At 43.3% G+C, this 18,260-nt stretch overlaps 1 protein-coding gene across 1 annotated transcript in view; it reads left to right on the forward strand.

Moving 5' to 3' along the window:
* PALMD (palmdelphin) overlaps positions 1-17,271 on the forward strand; it is a gene marked incomplete at its 3' end in the record, with an annotated part of 22,345 nt that extends 5,074 nt beyond the window's left edge. The window contains exons 2-7 of the mRNA XM_010009517.1: positions 69-149; positions 5,185-5,315; positions 13,951-14,065; positions 14,814-14,847; positions 14,939-15,049; positions 16,174-17,271. Of these exons, the coding sequence (XP_010007819.1) occupies positions 69-149; positions 5,185-5,315; positions 13,951-14,065; positions 14,814-14,847; positions 14,939-15,049; positions 16,174-17,271 (1,570 nt within the window). The remainder of the gene's footprint in view (positions 1-68; positions 150-5,184; positions 5,316-13,950; positions 14,066-14,813; positions 14,848-14,938; positions 15,050-16,173) is intronic.
* Positions 17,272-18,260: the final 989 nt, after the last annotated feature.

An 18,260-nucleotide genomic window follows, 5' to 3' on the forward strand; every position in this document is an offset into this window, starting at 1 on the left:
AACATCACCAGGGTTTATTTAACAAGTAATTTCTCTAAACAAAGTTCTGTTGTTCCCTTGATCGGTAGGACAAAAGAAAACTGCAAGAAGAAATTACACAGAAACGTCTAAAAGTGGAAGAGGAAAAAATGAAACACCAGCATTTAAAGGTAAGCAAGTGCTGGATTTCTATAACTGGTGATAGCCTCGAGTCGTTCAGCGTGAATAAAGGTTTGGCATTTGAGAATGCAAATCTTCATGCATTTAAGTTGTGCTTTGCCTGTCAAATCTTCACAGCTTTCTGGAGTCTTGCCACGACTCCATTTGACTTTAATAAGCATCACTCTTGGAAAAAAAAGAAAACCACACTCAGGAGCTAATGTTACTTGATCACTTTCATGGCAGAAAATGAGATCATACCCAGGAATAACTCACAGCTGAAAATTAAGCCTCACATTTCAGACTGGGTGTGTTCATTCCTTGATTCCACTAGAGCAGCCTCCCTCGGTGCAGGCTGCAGCACAACCATGAGCTCCCCTTGCACTTGTTTTCCTGGAGGACAAATAAAAGTAGAAATATAGAGTCACGGAATCAACCAGGTTCGAAAACACCTTTGAGATCATCAAGTCCAGCCTTTAGGAGCCTATTTTGGCCATAGTCGGCTTGTTCGGTGACTCTGTGCTAAAATAATGATGTTTCTTTGTGAATTTAAAAGATAAAAATAATAAAAGAGAGGCATAAATGCTGCAAATTTTGTCAGCTATGGCCAGGGGGTGAACTCAGGATTACAGGGGCCAAATGACTAAGAAACCAAAAGATCTATTTCTGTAGACACTGGAAATTGCAGTGATTTCTGTCCAACACCACCATTCTCTAAATGCCAAATGTGACATGCACTGCATGTCATTTAGGGAGCCAAGACAAAAAGCTGTGCTTCTGGAAATAGGCAAGACTTGGTATTTTACACACCCTTTTGCTCATGTGAGTGGATAAACAGTTTCAGGAAAGATACGTGGAATCCAATGCCAGGAATGTGGCACGTGTCCTTGAGCAAATGCGGGAAAAGCAGATTTAAACCAGACTCCTCTTCAAAACAGGGACTTAATCCTGGGTTTCATCCACCCTCTTCTTTTGAGCCAAGCCAAAAAACTGAGAAGTGGTGATCAGCTAGCTCACTGAGCCAGGCAAGCCAAGGCAAGAGTCAACCGTGCTTAGGATTTATTGGAAGGTGCCCGTAAGAACAGGCTTGTGATGTCTTTCCTAAAAGAGGGGAGTAACTTTTCCAAGTCCACCTTAGCACATGGTTACACGGAGCACTGTAATTTACGTTCCAAGTTTCCATGCCTGTAACTCCAGAATGACTCTTTTGCCCTTCTTTTAAGAAGGATAAACTGATCTGTTCTAGACAACCAGCTAATTCTTACTGTTACCACAGATAGAGCCCCAGGGCAGCTCCCTTACTGATTTAGTGCATGTCTTCAGCCAACACTAATAGGTACAAGGGAGTTAAAAAGTTAAGAAAACAAAAAGGCAAAGCCACCTTGCACTTAGTCTGAAGAGGTTCCATGGAATTTTACAGGAGCTAAAACACTCCTGGAAAAATACTACCAACATGCTCTTCCTTCGCAAGGGGACAGAGGATGTGATTTGTTTGCTTGTTCTGTGAAAAACCATGTTTATCATACAGAAAGGTTTTGAAATTAAAACCAGTCATATTGCATGTGAGGCAAATCAAGGATCTACAGAAGGAATGATTCGCTAGGCAAAGAGGGATCCAGCACCCAAAATGGACACTACTTTTTCCAACCGAGTACTAAGGCACCTAAAAGCAAATGCAACATTACGATATGAACATCCTCTGTCGATGCTCTAGAAGCCTTGTCCTTGAACAAACCCATTTATGCTTCAGACTAACTCAGGTGTATCCATGGAGTCAAACGCCACAAGCATCTAGTGGAGAAATTGCCTTAAACCAGATTTAGAGCTCTGCAATGTTTAGACACTTCAGGTTTTATTTCTGAGGCTCATCTCCCTTACAAGTCAGGTTGACTTCACTCATTTACACTCCTACTAGTTGTGCGTGGTGAAATCTAGAGCTCCATGACCTATTTGTCATTAACTGACACCTGTCCCTTAGGAAACTATTGCAGGTTAGTAAATCTCACTGTCATATGGATGTTCCTGTTTGCTGGATATCACTATCCTGCTCCTCATTTTGTCCTTTATTATTCCTATTTATAACCCTTAGTGACAGGTTTATTAAAAGGTTGTTGTTTGGGGGGAGGGTTTGGTCTTTTAAGCTTCTCTTTTGTAAATAGGAATCTCTGCTCCAGCTTCCCAATGACTTTGCTGTCCCCAGGCTAAATTCTAACCAGAAAGAGGCAGCTGGGGTATCACAACAGGTCTTAGTTACCTGGTAGAACTATACTGGAGAAGGATTATTTGCACCCCACCTGCGCACTTCGACCACACGAAGCAGCAGACGTGCAAGCAAACACATGCACGTGTGTGCTCAGGGTTCCATGGGCACTGCGAGGGGTAACGGGGGCTGCCAGTGAGGGTACAAGGGAAATTTCATCCTCAAGTCATTCTAGATGCACCAGCAACTAATTCTTCCTCTTAATTGGAATCCTTCTCGCTGAGGCAACAAGGGAAAGGACCAGAGTTGCTTGACAAGCACAACCAGCACTGATTTGCATGTGCTTCCCAAGAGCTTTACTGCTTTAGCTGATTAAGTTTTTGGCTTCTGACATGCCTGAACTCCATGGCTACTATCTTGGTAGGTGCTGGTCACACAGCTTTTTATTCCAGGAGTTAGCAGCACCGAACTACATCCCCTGTGAAAGCTGTGGAAATGATTTATACCTCCCCCAACATACCCTAAGGTGAACTGCAAGACCCACCAATCCAACACACCTGCGCCTTCCAGCAAAGGAGGAATCTGGGAATGTCAGTCTAGCCTTGTTAAGGATCACAGTGGAGTTGTGCCTGGAGCACGTGTGGGCTGTTATTCATAGACTTTGCAGAACATTGTCACAGGGCTCCTGATGCGACCATGAACTACAGAAGTGATGACTTCACGTCGCTCTGGTCATTCCCAGGGTCTTATCACATCATAGTGTAGAAGTATCCCTTTGCCTTAACACCCTCAGCCCAATGCAAAATGAAATGCTTTCATGGAACCCTACAACACGTGCACCACCTAGTACTGAACCAGAGATGCTTTATAGCCAAAGGGCAGCAGAAAGAACCCCACAGCCCAAAAGCACTGGGGCTGTGCCCATGCCTCAGCGGAGCAGCCTTGAAACTGTCTTGCTCGGAGGCTGTTTCCAAACTGCACAATGTGTCACTCTTTTGGAAGTGCCTCATTAAATTAAAAGATCAAATGGCATTTAGTTGGGAGCAGCACCACACTATTGTAGGAAAAGGCAAAAATAACACTATTGTGTTATGCCTGTATTGAGGGAGTTTGTCTTCTTGGGCCTAACCCTATACATACGTGAAGCTTTGGGTGATTTCAATGGGTGTTATCAGTTTCTGAGGTCTACAGTAGAGATTCCTGGGGACAACAGTGCTAGAATAATTCAGTTCAAGCCAGAACTGAAGAAACCCTCTCTTTTCTAGGAGCTCTACTTACCATTGAAATCTAACTAGCTCGATTGAAAAGGGAATTAAGAACCCTGTTCCCTGCAACCAAAGAAAATAGGACTTTGTGGTCTGTAAGAGTTGTGCCAACACCAGCCTGCGTTCACCTCCCAGATCAGGAGAAACCATTCTATTGAAATCTGCATTTATCTCATTTAACCCTAAGACACAACTGCCAGGAAGTGCTGCTCAGTGATCCTTCAGGGCCAGGGCTCAAGACATCAGTCTGGAGCAGCCTTTGCTGCCCAGAGATTTCCTAGGATCCAGCATTGAGAGAGGGAATACTATCCCACGGGGCTAAAACAACTGGAAACGCTTCAGTACCCTGCAGTGCCACAGAATTCCCGACAACCCTGGTTTAGCTCCAGTTTCTAGCACATCATGTATATCAGCCATCAAGCAAGCTGAGAATAGCCTTTAACTGCAATCGGGTCCTATGTGCATCCTCCTCGTCAGCTGCACCTCAGTAATAACATCATGCAAAGTGTACAGTAAACAGAAAAGTGGAGGAAGCAACGGTTTAAGTGACTCAACACACAGGATGCAGGCAGGGATGCCAGCAGGCACCGAGGTTAATGCAGCCTCCTCACAGGGCATCCCATTTAACCTTCATCTACATCCGAGAGTTAATCAAACTAGCTAGAGGAAAAAAACAACCCCCAAAACACACACATGGAAACCAGGCAGCTCAAGGAATCTAAATTACAAATGGAAAAGCCATGGTTAATGAAAAACCTTCTGTGCATGCTTTTCTCCCCTGTTGAAAGAGTTTTCCTAAGGAGCCCTGACTCCCACTTCTTCCCCAAGGCAGCCACTGAGTTTATATTCCTATGTTAGTGTGAAGGGAGTAAGAAGAGCGCAGTGAAGTCCTCATGGTTTACAACCTCCAGCCTGCAAACAGGAACTTACCTCCATGGAGATTTTGTTACTCCAGGAATATTTTAGAAACCTCTGTTGACTGTGAGCTGCCACCTTTCCTGCTGCAAAGCAGCTGTAGGAGGCAATCAGTGGGTACAGTCATAGTTTCCACCGTCTGAAAACACAGCTGAGAGGTTCCCTCACCTGAACACATGTAATAACACCCAGTTATAAGCCACGACTGCCCAGAAATCACTCCACAGGCACTAAACAGGTCAGGACCTAAATACCTAAGCCCTAGATTGCCCCTACAAGAGCAGTTCTAAACACACAGCACATCTGCTGAGACACGAACCAGACACCAGCTACTCATGCTCTGCCTTTCCAGTCCCAATCTCAACACACCACTGGATCCACTAATAGATATTAATCTATTACAGGTAGCAACTGATTAGTGCATCCTCTAGGTATTCGTTGGGTGGATTAATGGGACATTGCTTTGAAGTTTAGGTTTAAGTCAATCTCAAAACACAAACGTTCCTCAGTATTTCTTTTTCAGTGGCTCTCACTGCTGCCAAGTTGCCTCCTGCCAGACCCAGCACAGGAATGCAGCTCACACCTATGGCATCAAGGCAATAGAGTAAATGATTGAAGAGCCTCACTTTTCAAGTACACTGACTTGCCTGTGTTTTCCCCCATCAGAAAAAGGCCTTGCGAGAGAAATGGCTCTTGGATGGCCTCAGTTCTGTCACTCCAAAAGAGCAAGAAGAAATGCAAAAGCAGAATCGGGAGGACCAACAACGAACTCATGAGCTGGAACAAGACATTTTCAGGTAGGGTAATACCCCTGCCCTTCTGTCTGGTCCCTTCTTAAAAGTCCTACCTATGTTTGGAAAAGATTGAGACATCAGAGGCAGTTTGATACACAGAGAAAAGCAAACTCTGTTGTATTTTTTAGATAAAATTAGAGAATGCACAATGCCAATTCCCATACTGTGAATTTGACCAAACTGCACAACGAGTGTCTTGCAGAACACTTGTTTCTCCAGTTCCATGCTGTGCTCACACATCAGGTACCACCCGTCTCTGGGTTTTGCTCTGAGACAGCAGTTGGTGAACCAGAATTACAAACAACAGTAAGTAGTTTTAGAACTTCCTCAGTTTCACTAGGTCCTGCGAAGCCTTTAACACCTGAGTTCTACCATAACACTACACTTCAGAACAGTACAAGCCCTGTCAGTATAATTCGCCTTATTTTCACTTATCTTCCATGCTGGTTTGTCCTCAGTTCATTCCTGGAAGCCTGTTCTAGCTTCCAGGCCTTTTACTGCCTTTTATTAGAGATGTTCCTACAAATCTCATTGCCTCGTGCCTGCCACATAGGGCTAACACTAAACTGCACAGACAGTCTCACATACAACTCCTTTATTTACTGTGGACATGATTCTAGGTGCTTATTACTGCACTTAGCCTCTCTCAAACACTACAGGGCTCCGTATGCAACCAGCTCCTTCCCTGGGTCCAGGCGTACCCACTATCCCCCAGAGAAAAGATGAAGTGTTCCCGTTTCTTTAGATTCATCCCCCTTTTTTGAGACTTCTTGCTCTATTTCAGTTCAATAGCAACTTCCTCCATACTCTTCTCTTCCTCCAGACACTCTCTTGGCAAAGTTGCCCCCCAGTTATCTCCCACCCACCTCTGTACTGCACCTCTCCGACAGGCAGCATCCCAACGCTAGTTAGTCCTGTGATTATGCTGACTTCTTGCTTGAAAGCACCTTCTCTCAACAAACAGCTTTTCACACACATCAGTAGAATTCTTGGTTGCAGTAGCAGGAGCTCTGAGAACATCCCAGCAGGTCGTGACAATGAAGTGCAAACCCTGCGACAGCGTGACACTAGGAAAGAGCTGTGTGGGGAAGGACTGGCTCAGGAAGTAGCTCCCTCCCAGCCCAGTGGAAGTTCAGCCCCTCTCCAAGCACTGGATTTTCAAATTCCTATTGACTTCGAGTCTTTAAAGCTGCCAAGTCAAAAACGTGGTTTGGTGTGTGGCTACGTTGGAAGGATGCTTTTGTTCTGACATAACCTACATTTACACTGTTCCAAACTCCTTTGACAACATCCAAGTAAAGAACAAGCAGTGCTCTTATAGTGGAGATCTATCAATGTCTCTGCCACTGAAAAGGAAAGCTACTGAGCTCCTGACACATTGCCTGCCTTAAAACCAGCACCAGCTTTTAGCAAGAAGCATAGTGTATCTCCAGCATCTAAATCTGGTCCCTCATAACACAGCTTTAGGGCTCTCTGCACCTCAGTCACTGTCATTAAGCTCTCACAGCAACGCTGGCAGCAGGTCCCTCCTGCCCTATCCCTGGGAAGAATTAGAATGCAGGATTAGGAGTTAAAACTGCTCCTACAACACCAGTTCAGAGACTTCAGCAAACAGGGTTGATGATTTCATTTCTGTGCCTCCCAGGATCCTGGGTTTGCAGCTAGAGCTGTAGAGTCTTCTGATACTGTTTTTGTAATGACTCTCCTGAATTTGTTGTCAGATCATTTCTATTTCCTCAGAGACCAAACCTGAACACATGAAGTGAGCTTTACTCCTCTGAATCTCTCCATATTGGCTCTTTCTTTTAGCATTACTAGAATTCATTGCTATTAGGAATAATAAAAGAGTAATCCAGCTGGAGCTTCAAACCTGAAGAACTTTAATTCATGTACGTAAATCAGCGCCACAAAGGAATATTCCCTCTGCTTTAATTCCAGATTGGATCCAAAAGCTGACAAGGGATTACTAATTTTAAAGTTTATCTATCTGAATTAGAAGCTTCCAGGTCTTTTAAAAGAGGCCCATAGGCATTTAAGGGAAGGTTTCCAAACGCATCTTTGCTTTAAGGAAAGAGAATTTAAAGTGCCAAACCCATCATTTGAGCCCAATTGCTTCCTGAAATCACAACGTGAATCCTGGAGTAACATCTCAGCCTGTCTCTGGTTTTGGTAATGACAAGGAGTAGAGGCAGACACATTGTGAATGAGAAGACTGCACGTTTAGTGCCACATCACGCGACCAAGAGCACACAGGTTGTACCAAACAAGGCTGAGGCTCCTCAGCTCATACACTTGATGTATGCCTGAGCCTGTAACAGCCCTGCTATAGACATGTGCCTGCAATCTTCCCACTGGAAGTTTTTGCCAGAGACTTGAGTAACACTCAGCATATACAACCCCCTCCCAACATTTTAGTGTTACCAACTAACTTTTCTTGCCTATGAACTTCTCCAGGGAAGTTCCACCAAATTGTTTCTTCCTTAGAACAATTCCTGCTTCTCGATGTACATCTGAAATACTTCACATTTATTTGTAGTGAAACGTACCAAATTGCATCAGCATAAAATAAGATGAACTGACAAAGGAAGTATAACACAAAATGACACACTGCCTTCACCTTTACAACAACTTCACAGGTCTAATGCATTCTAGAAATGAAAGTCAGTACAGAAATGCTCCTACTTACATTCCTGAGCCACCCTGAACTAAGGACTTAACTCACAATTGCTGAAGTTCTGAGAGGTTTGTAAGGCCTTGATGTCAAAAGACATTTTCATTACTGAGATAGATACTCCCTTAGCCACACAATCTACACACCTTAGTGACTTTAGCAGCTTTTATCTTCACGATACGCAGAGGACTCAGACAAGGACACTTGATTTTACAGGTGGAGAACGGAGGCAGAACATACCTGGAGTCAAGTAGGACCTTTATTCTGAACTAGGAATTGAAGCACATTTATTCACGTAGAGCATCTTTTGTTACGAATTATAGTTCCTACCCCTCCACAATAGCTGTGTAGCAAAGGCCTCTAGGAAAACATCCACGCTGCCTTCCAAATATCATCCCATTTTGGTTAGACATACCCAGCCTGGTTTCAAACCTGCCAGCAGCAATACAGAAACCCAGTAACACAGAGCTCAGATTGAACAAAGTCCACGAAAAAGCACAAAATATGCACCATACAGTGTTTGCACAGTGCTTCTGCTACACCACAGGTATCACTCAAGCTAACAAAAGCTTGTTTGACTGCACAGATGTGAAGTCATACCTTTAACCTGTCCTGTAAATCAAATATTGCTAAACCAGCCATGTAGACACACGTCACGCAGCAGCAGTAAGTTACGTTACTGAGAAGCTCAGTGGAATTCTCTGTTCTGGGCATCTGACTATTAAACTTCACTTGATTCAGACAAATTCTGTCCACTCTGCTGATTATTCCGGGTGAGTTTTACCTTTAGTTAAAACATCTGAATCACTTTAAAGACTTTTTGAATACCCTTAGGCCAGTCTTTGTTGCTTTCTGCTGAGAGGACGATCACAACTGTAGGCAGACTATGTACAGCAGTGGCATGGATGGGCTGCTTTTCCATCACCCTCCTAAATGAGACCTCTGGTTTGAAACATTCTTTACTGGGATGTCAAAAAGAGTTTGGATTTGAGCATTTTTTGGTAAAAGGGAGAGTTCCATTCTTTGTATGAACAACAAACCAGTGAACAGCGAGTGCCCTGAACCACCCTGCAGACAAACAGCTGAATGCTCTGGTTACAGACCAAAAATAGCATTTACATTATCTGTCCTATTCATCCCCTTTACATGTTAGAAGTTAGTGAGCCAAGGGAGCATGTCCCTGGTCAGGGTACAAGCTGAATGAAGAATGAGGAGCCCCATTTGCTCATTTAATCTTCACTGATAGCACTCATTCAATCTTCACTGATAGCACTCATTCTTGGTGGAATTAGTTGCTAAACAACATACTTAAAAATGCACAAACAACATCATGGTAACTAAGAGAGGTGTCCCTGCCTATGGCAGGGGGTTGGAACTGGATGATCTTAAGGTCCTTCCCAACCCAAACCATTCTGTGATTCTAATGGGTGTTTTCTGATGTGAGAAATGAAGGTAGGCTAAGGCTCAACAGACTCAAGACCTGCTATAGCATGTGACTCACCTCAAAACATGGGAGGACTTGCTAAACTGCCTTTTCCTCTCAGTCTGGTGTGCTCCAGGGTGGTATCTTCCTATCTGCTTTTCATTCTTAAGCTGTTTGTTTTTCTTCTGGGCTGGCAGTGGTGCCAGCCCCAGCAGATCACTGGGGCCAGCAGCAGGCAGCTATATTCTGCAGATAGTCTTCATTCAGCTACTGCTTTGGAGAGAAATCTCCAATTTAGTATCTCAGCTTCTTAAGTTCCTTCTTCCATCCCCACCTCCACACTACTTATTTCCCCTCTCAAATAATGAGCACTACTCAAGGAGAGGACAAACCTCCAAAGGGTTTAATACAACAGCTACATCATACTCCCATTTCTCTACAACGCACAGCAGCACCATTGAAAGATAGTTTCTTATAATTGCTAGTGTAGCTGCTAGACCCCTTCAAGACATACACAAACTGTGATGCAGCTTCATAAAAATGCCATTTATTTAGATGTTTCTAAAGATTTAAGCACATTAGAAAGATCCCAGCCCAACTTCTCAACTGCACCAAGTCAGAACTCGGAGCTCGGAGTCAGTCTGAGCTCTATGGATAGCAGCTTCTAAAAGGCTCCTTTCAACAAATTCCCGTGTGCACACTCCCAGCATCCTCTGGAAATGAATCCTAAAATCTATGCCAATATGCAAGTATGAATGCAAAAAGAGATACTTAAGGTGTAGATGTAATTCCCACTACAGGGCTATGAGAATTCTTCTCTAACTGCGCCGAGCAGTGAATCAATTACCATACACAGTGGGTGTTGGTATGGGTGTGAGAGCATACATAAACTTAAATAATACTTCTCCTGATCTCCCAGATAACTATATGGGGTTTATAATCTTTGATTTATTTGGGGTTGTCTCTTCTCTTTTTCTCTCCCCACTCCCTTTTTAATACTTTACCAGGTTTTTTCTTCCTTTTCTTCCACCCGTCTCTGGGAGTGGTTAGAGTCCAGACTGAAATAACTCCATAGTAAAAGTGAATGATTCTTCAGTTCATCATGCCTCTGTTAGCTTTCAATGATTAATTTTCGTATTATGATAATACTGCCATCAAGCCTCATATAAAAATACATTCCAATGTCTTAAGCAAATACTACTCTGTAAGAAGTGCAGAAACATAGCACACGGTCATTGCGCTACTTACAGAGCCCTCCAAGAACGTTCAGACACTTTTAGCACTTATAACCAGTACCTTTGAGCAGGGTCCTAAGGGCATCTTGCAAACTTAGGTCCAAAGTGTTATCAGCTTTTAATTTTTACCTTTTTTTTTGCTTCTACTTTCATCCTGAATGCCTTTTTCCTCACATCTCAGTTCTGAGGTCTGTGATACCTTCGTGTTTCAAAAAAGAAGATATTCTCACTACAGATAACAGTCCATGTAGTATCCTATTATTATAGCTCTACAAATCTGAGTTTGAGTAAGGCAAGAGCCACAGTGTTAATTCAGACTCCTTAAGCAGTCACACAGAAAGAGATAAATAATGCTTCTCTGCCAGCCTGCACTCAACTTTGCTGGTCTGCTTAAAGGGGTGACAGGCTTCTATTCTTACTGTTGTCTTTGGTGCAATATCATGGATCCTAACACACACTGAAGAATAAGTCAAAACATCAAACAATTGACTCTATCAGGGTTATAGGACATCATTGTCACTCTATTTGTAACTTTGGCTCAGACCATTTAGTTGTCACTCTTCTGACTGATCTCCGCAACCAGTGACATCAGTTGCAGCTGCCTTAAGTCTACAGTCATTGACTTCTGACGGACTCAAAACCAATGGAAGACTTATTTTACTCCAACATGGAAGGCTTTGAAATTTGATTTTGTTTTTTTCCTTTGTCAAAAGAAGTTCTTCCAAAAATAATCCCCAAAAGAAAAGGTAGATGAACCAGAACTCACTTATATAGCACCTATAAGTGAGTGCTACACCTGTAGTGACATGGCTTAGTGGTGGTCTTGGCAGTACTTGGGAAAAGGTTGGACTTAATGATCTTAAAGGTCTTTTCCAACCCAGCTGATTCTGTAACGAGACATCCAGTTCAAGTCCCAGTTTAGAGTTAAATCCAGACTTGATCCTATATATTCATGGAAAAGTTACCTCCCAACTAGGCTAATAAAGCAATATCTATCAAACACCTAATAAATACACTCTTATGCAGAAAGGAACTGCCTTGGCTAGAAAGAGGAAACAAAATTAAATATAGGACCTGCTTAAACCACTGCCTTAGTCACCAGAGAAAGAATGTGGCTAAGATACTTCACCTTGGAGGCGTGCTTTAACCAGACATAGCTTTCTCCCTCTCTCACAGACAGAGATTAGACACTTCATCCTGGATCTTTCTGTCTAGAAGAAAGGTCTTTGTTTCATCAAACATCTTGGTGCTAAGAAAATAAAAACTCTAATTAGGAAAATGATGCCTTAAACACTGAACTCAGCTTTAACATGCAAGAAACCCTATAACATAGATTTAAGATTATAACAAAGAGGGGAGGGAAAGGGAGCTGTGACTCCTTTTAAACAGTGTACAAACCTACAGCAGAAGTCAATAGCCCCAAAGAAGTTTTGACTGCTTTTACATAGCAATAAAGGTTTAGCCCATCAGCCAAGTCATAACCAACAAGGTACTTGTGTTTTGCACTGCTAAAATCTGACAGAGATCAGTCAATTGCTAAATATCCTGCTGTCCCAGAGAAGTATAGTTGGTATTCATAAGAGATGGGCTTGTAGCTTTTGTAAAACAAAGCTCTCACTGAGAATCAAGGCTCCTCCTCTAATAAGAAGGCCCTTTAAAACTGTTTCTTAGCATTGGGCATCTCACCTAATTGCAGTCTAAGTGGTTGCTATTAGCACCTGATGGGACACGCATCACACCTATGTGAACTACTCACTTTTCTGTTGCAAATTCATCAGCACTGCTTGTGAGGATATTACTTGAACAAACACTGCAGACATCAACCTTCCCAGCTGTTTGTCCTGGGAACTTTGCCTTGAAGCCGTGTGTCTTACATGACTGCTGCTCTACTGGAAAGGAATGCTTTCTACAACAAGATGTAAGCATTCTTCCCAGAGAATTAGTCACTCAGCAGCACTTTGTGTACTAAAAACCCACCTGTACGTCTGTAAGAGCCTTAGCGCACAGCCCCAGAGAGGAGCCCTTAAAGCTTAGTGTTACTTCTAGGTCTTTGGCTCCACAGGCTCTGCTCTACTCCATCGGGAACAGGTTGGACCCACTCCACATCAGCAACACCTCGCATTTTTAAGCCTGGTTATTTTTCCCCTGAGGAATTGAGCATCACTTACACCTGTTTTAACAAACCAAGGAGCTTTGAGATCCCAGAACCCACAGTCACGCATGCAAAAACGTGGAGAACCGTCTTGGAGTATCTTCAAGCATCTTGGAGCTGAACACACACCTCCTCAGAGAGCCCCTTCGTCAACCCGGGTGTCTGTAAATGCTTCATTTTCAAGCCCAAATAGACTGGAAAACAAAGCTTCAGGCTCGAGTGTCTTGAGCACCTTCCTCTCTGCAGGTTGCTTAGCTTTCAAAATCCACCACTTACATGTTATCACTTCATCAGAGTGAAGGCACATCACTATTATGATTTCTAGCTATATGAATTTTTATCTTAGAAAATGAGTTAAGAGCTATTTTACCTACAGAAAGTGCTTGCAAATGACAGTATTATGTTATCCGAAATAAGTGATACCTGTTCCATCCCTCAGAAATACAAATGTAACTTGATTCCCATTGATAGAGGCAGCTCTGGAATTGTAGCTTCTAGTTAAGGATTGACTAGAACTTTCCTCCACAGGAGATCCTCCTGAATATGGCAAACATATAATAAATATAGCATCCATAAAGTATTTGTACATATAACAAAATACACACATCTAATAAAATACAGTGTATGAGGTGATGTGCTCTAACCCTTTAAGTACTACCAGGTACAAGAACATTCTTCTGACTTTCTTACAACTAAGCAATTTGCTGCATTTCAACATGTGTACAAGTAAACATACAAAACTAAAAGACAACATCACAACCCTGGTGTCTGGATAGTGAATTCCCAAGTGTTAATTACACCAGAGTAATCACATTTCTTGAGTCAACATAGGAGGGAGAATTTGGTTAGAGAGGAGGAAATGCTGTGGGGCTCCATATTCCTTATATATTCCCTCCTGAACAATAAGTTCATTTGAGCCACCTTCTTCAAAGTAGGACCAGAAGGAATCTATGGCAGGTCCGTTTTTGCTTTAAAGGCAAGAATACAGTTTGAGAGCATTTCCTGCTGCATGCAAAGTGATAAGCCAAATCTCATATTCAAGCAGAACCTGTCACGATAAGTAGAACCAGCCCTGCTAATGTCCTAATGTCACAACACATTGAACCTGCAATGTTGTTCTCTGACTAGCATCAAATCAAAGGGAATTGTGATTGCAGATTGGAGAAGGAAATTGAGGCCCTGGAAAGAGAGGAAATGGAAGTCTCAGCTAAGGAAGAAGCAATTTTAAAGAAGCTTAAGTCTGTTGAGAAGACAACGGAAGACATCATAAAGGTTAGTGCCATATTACTCCCCAAGTAGAATTCATTACTCATTTATCATAATAAGGAGGGAAAGTCTCCATTTGCTGGTTTATGGGGGTGGGAGAGCAATTCCTATCATTCCTCATCCATAGGACTGCCACCAACCAGCAGCTTTGCATCTCAGCCAGAGACAGATCTAGCGGGTACCAAGTGAATGCAGAGGCTGATGTCCTCGCACCCCTCCAGGTGATGCACTCAGCTACACTGCATCATGCTTTTTACCCCAGCATGTAGTGAAACATGACTTAATAGTAGTCATTAGTCTTTGCCAAAATATCATTCCAGTATTTGGAAACCATCTTAAATAATCTCACATTATACAGTGATGAAACTGAACTTTGTAGTTCTACAGTTGTTCTTACACACAGACGCTCACTCTGAAGACATGCAGGGAGATAAGTACAACTAGAAAGCCAAAGTAGAACTTTGAAGTGAAACCTCTGAAGGCAACCAGCTTGGGCCACAGCAGGAGGCTGGGGCACTGCTTAAAGCTGTTGATGTCCTGCCTTCCCCCGTGTCACTTGGAATCACACTGCCAAAAAGACCTGAAAAACATCCCCTTCTCCCTTCCCATGTTCCCACGGAGCAGGTTCCACTTTTAGCCCCTTCTCAGTATGAGGTTGTGCTCACAAAAAGTTAAAACTAGCAGGTAAAGCAATGTCTAGTTAACATCTTAAAACTAACTAATCACGTTTATTGTTAATGGTTCTCTTTCCTAGTCTGTGAAGGCTGAAAAAGCAGGAGTTGAAAAAGGTATGTTTAGTAAAAAACACTATTTCCAAAAGGTTCCTGTAGAAGTCAGTGAAAGCATATTAATAATGCTGTGTGGATCTTCTTTATTCAGAGGCAGACTACATATATGCCAGCATTCCTGACCTGCCCAAGCATTTCAGGCCTTCCACACTGAGAAGTCCTTCCACACATGCTGCCACTGATGATGAAGAGAAGAGGAAAGGTACTGCTTATTAGTAACTCCAAAGGGTGCCAGTATAGAATCATGGGATGGTTTGGGTTGGAAAGGACCTTAAAGCTCATCCAGTTCCAACCCCTGCCACGGGCAGGGACACCTTCCACTAGAGCAGGTTGCTCCAAGCCCCTGTGTCCAACCTGGCCTTGAACACTGCCAGGGATGGGGCAGCCACAGCTCCTCTGGGCACCCTGTGCCAGCGCCTCAGCACCCTCACAGGGAAGAGCTTCTGCCTTAGATCCAACCTGAACTTCCCCTGTTCCAGTTTGAACCCATCACCCCTTGTCCTGTCGCTCCAGTCCCTGATGAAGGTCCCTCCCCAGCATCCTTGTAGCCCCCTTCACACACTGGAAGCTGCTCTGAGGTCTCCAGCAGCTTCTCTTCTCCAGGCTGAACAGCCCCAATGTTCTCAGCCTGTCTCCATACGGGAGCTGCTCCAGCCCCTGCTCATCCTCGTGGCCTCCTCTGGACTTGCTCCAGCAGCTCCATGTCCTTCTCATGTTGGAGACACCAGCCCTGCACCCAGTGCTGTGAGTGGGGTCTCACAGAGCAGAGCAGAGCAGAGGGGCAGGATCCCCTCCCTTCACCTGCTTCTCACATAGAATATTCCTGTAAATTGAATCTAACCCACTTTAAGGGAAGGATAACCATTACAGACAGTAATTCCTCCCTTCACATCAGGTGTTTTGCATTTTCTATCCACACTTACAGTAGTCTGGTTATTTCCCACCTCCTACAAAGCTTCCTAACCCTTCCAAGTGCCCAAGACTCTTCAGTCTTGTAGCACATTGAGCACTTCCAACTGCTGCTGCCCAGCACAGCACCACGGCCCACTGTGAAACCTGGCTTTCTCAGCCAAGTCATGAGAACTGGCTCCTCAACAGCATGTTTTTCCACACAGAATTGGATCCAAAATGGGGTTTTTTTACAACTTCAAGTGTTGACAGGATGGAAGGAGACACTCCAAATGAGGACCCAATATATTGGTTATGTTTGTGATAATTTCATGTGTTTGATAATTCCGACATTCACTCTCCATCACTTCCAGAACTCTGTAATATTGTGTGTGCAGCTGCTACATTATCAGTTTAAGCACTTGTTTCTTTCCACAGCATTGTTTGCCATGGAAATTAAGGTTGAAAAAGACATGAAGACAGGAGAAAACACAGTGTTATCAACAATACCTCTTCCCTCAAAGGAGTTTAAAGAGACAGGAATTAAAGTCTATGACGACGGCAGGAAGTCGGTCTATGCAGTGTCCTCAAACGGCAGCACAACACAAAACAGGGTGGATGAACTTGCTCCTGTCGAGGTGGAGGACCTGCTGCGGCAGGCAACTGAGAAGAATTCCCAGTCTCCCACAGAGTACCATGAGCCTGTGTTTGCAAACAAGTTTTATAGGCCAGGTACTCCCCAGAAAGACAAATTAGTCCCTGGACCAAAACTGGAAGATGTTCATAGAAGAGAGATGAATGGATTTAGCAATCATCAGACAGAATTCTCCTCCAAAACAGAGCCCTTCGTGCAGCAACATAAAGAGAATGGGCTTGATCTTCCAAAGGTAATACAGCCAAAATCTCCCTCTCCAGTCCTTTCCCATTCAGAGAAGAATGAGCACACTAATCCTGAGAACAGGCTGATACATAACGAGGGAAGAAAAGCTGCGCATGAGGAATTTAAACCTTACCAGAATACCAGAGAAAGACATAACGAGACAAGGTTTTTAAGTCCCTGCCAGCTTAATGAACCATCCCCTGCACCTCATGATGAGGAAGATGCTCGCTACAGCGTTGTCCAAGCTGTGCCATGTTACGTGGATGATTCTGAACCAGTAACCATGATTTTCATGGGTTACCAGCGCGTCGATGACGACGATGCAGAGGCAAGCCAAAAGTTATCGCGGTACGATGGGGTTATCCGTGCAGAGTTGGTTATCATTGATGATGATGATGAAGAGGACAGCAAATCTGAGAAACCAGCATATCATCCCATAGGCCACTATAGCCAGGTGTATCAGCCACCGAGCAGGAAGACCACAGAAGTCCCACAGATGAACCCTGTGAGCAGTCTGGGCACGAGCCTGAACAAGGTACCCCACAAAAACTCCATCTCCCTGCGAGAACAAGAGGAACGCTTAAGCTCTCCCACACACCCTGCTCATCTTCATGGCCAGGCATCTGGAGACGGCACCGAAGATCCCTCCCTAACAGGTAACAGGAAAGGAAAACCTTGTCACTGCTGCTCACTCATGTAGCAAACTGAACCTGCTCTTCTCTGCCAGCAACTCTTCCACTTGATTTCAATCGTTCCATGGACTAATCTGCAATTACTAATCATTTCTTTGCTCCTGTTAATTAACAAATGGCAATGTGCAGGTTGGTGAATTACTCCATCTTCAGCAATGCACTAGTTACCAGCTCGAAATTTGGAAACCAAACTCCCACAAAAGCCATTTCTGTAACCTTTAAAGATGCAAAGTGGTTCTCTTTCAAGTGACAATTAAAAGTTCCATTCATGCTACCCCAATTAGCAGAATTAATTTGCATTTCTACCAGGTAACTAACAGCATTGCTTCTTAACACTGTCTCCTCACTGGAATGTTTCTTGTGCCTGTCTGCATTCTAACCCATTCGGAGATATTTGCTCCTTAAATTGCTCCCAAATTACTCCTTCAATCAGAAAGACTGTTTAATAATGAGCTTTACTTGGCACTTCTCTGGAATCAGCATTGCCAACCTTGCCTTGACAATGTTTATACAAGTTTTAGCATCTTTTGTCAATCCCAGTTAGGTATTTTTATAGCATCTGAAAGGCAACAGAACAGTTTTCATTACATCTGGTTACTCCACAGGGTCCATCGTGTCACTTTTTTAACGCTTTTTATATTCTATTGATATTGAAGGTGTCTATTTCTAACTATAAAGCTTTATAATAAAAAGTTGACAGAACAATAGCAAGACCTTCCAGAAACACAGAAAACTCTTCTATAGGATTACGTTGCACTTCAACCTATCCAACTAAACAGCATTTAAAGCATATTTATAGAGCAGCAGATTTCAGACCATAGTCACATTCTGCTTCAGAGAAAGAACACTGTGCTTGAATTACAGGAAGATCAGGGGTCCTGAACCCACGTTCTCTCCCTACTGCTCTGAATTCTATCTTCTATATTCTAAGAGAATATATATATTTTTATATA

Source organism: Nestor notabilis, unplaced genomic scaffold (genome assembly GCF_000696875.1).
Source record: "Nestor notabilis isolate BGI_N333 unplaced genomic scaffold, ASM69687v1 scaffold9462, whole genome shotgun sequence".
Lineage (NCBI taxonomy): Eukaryota > Metazoa > Chordata > Aves > Psittaciformes > Psittacidae > Nestor > Nestor notabilis.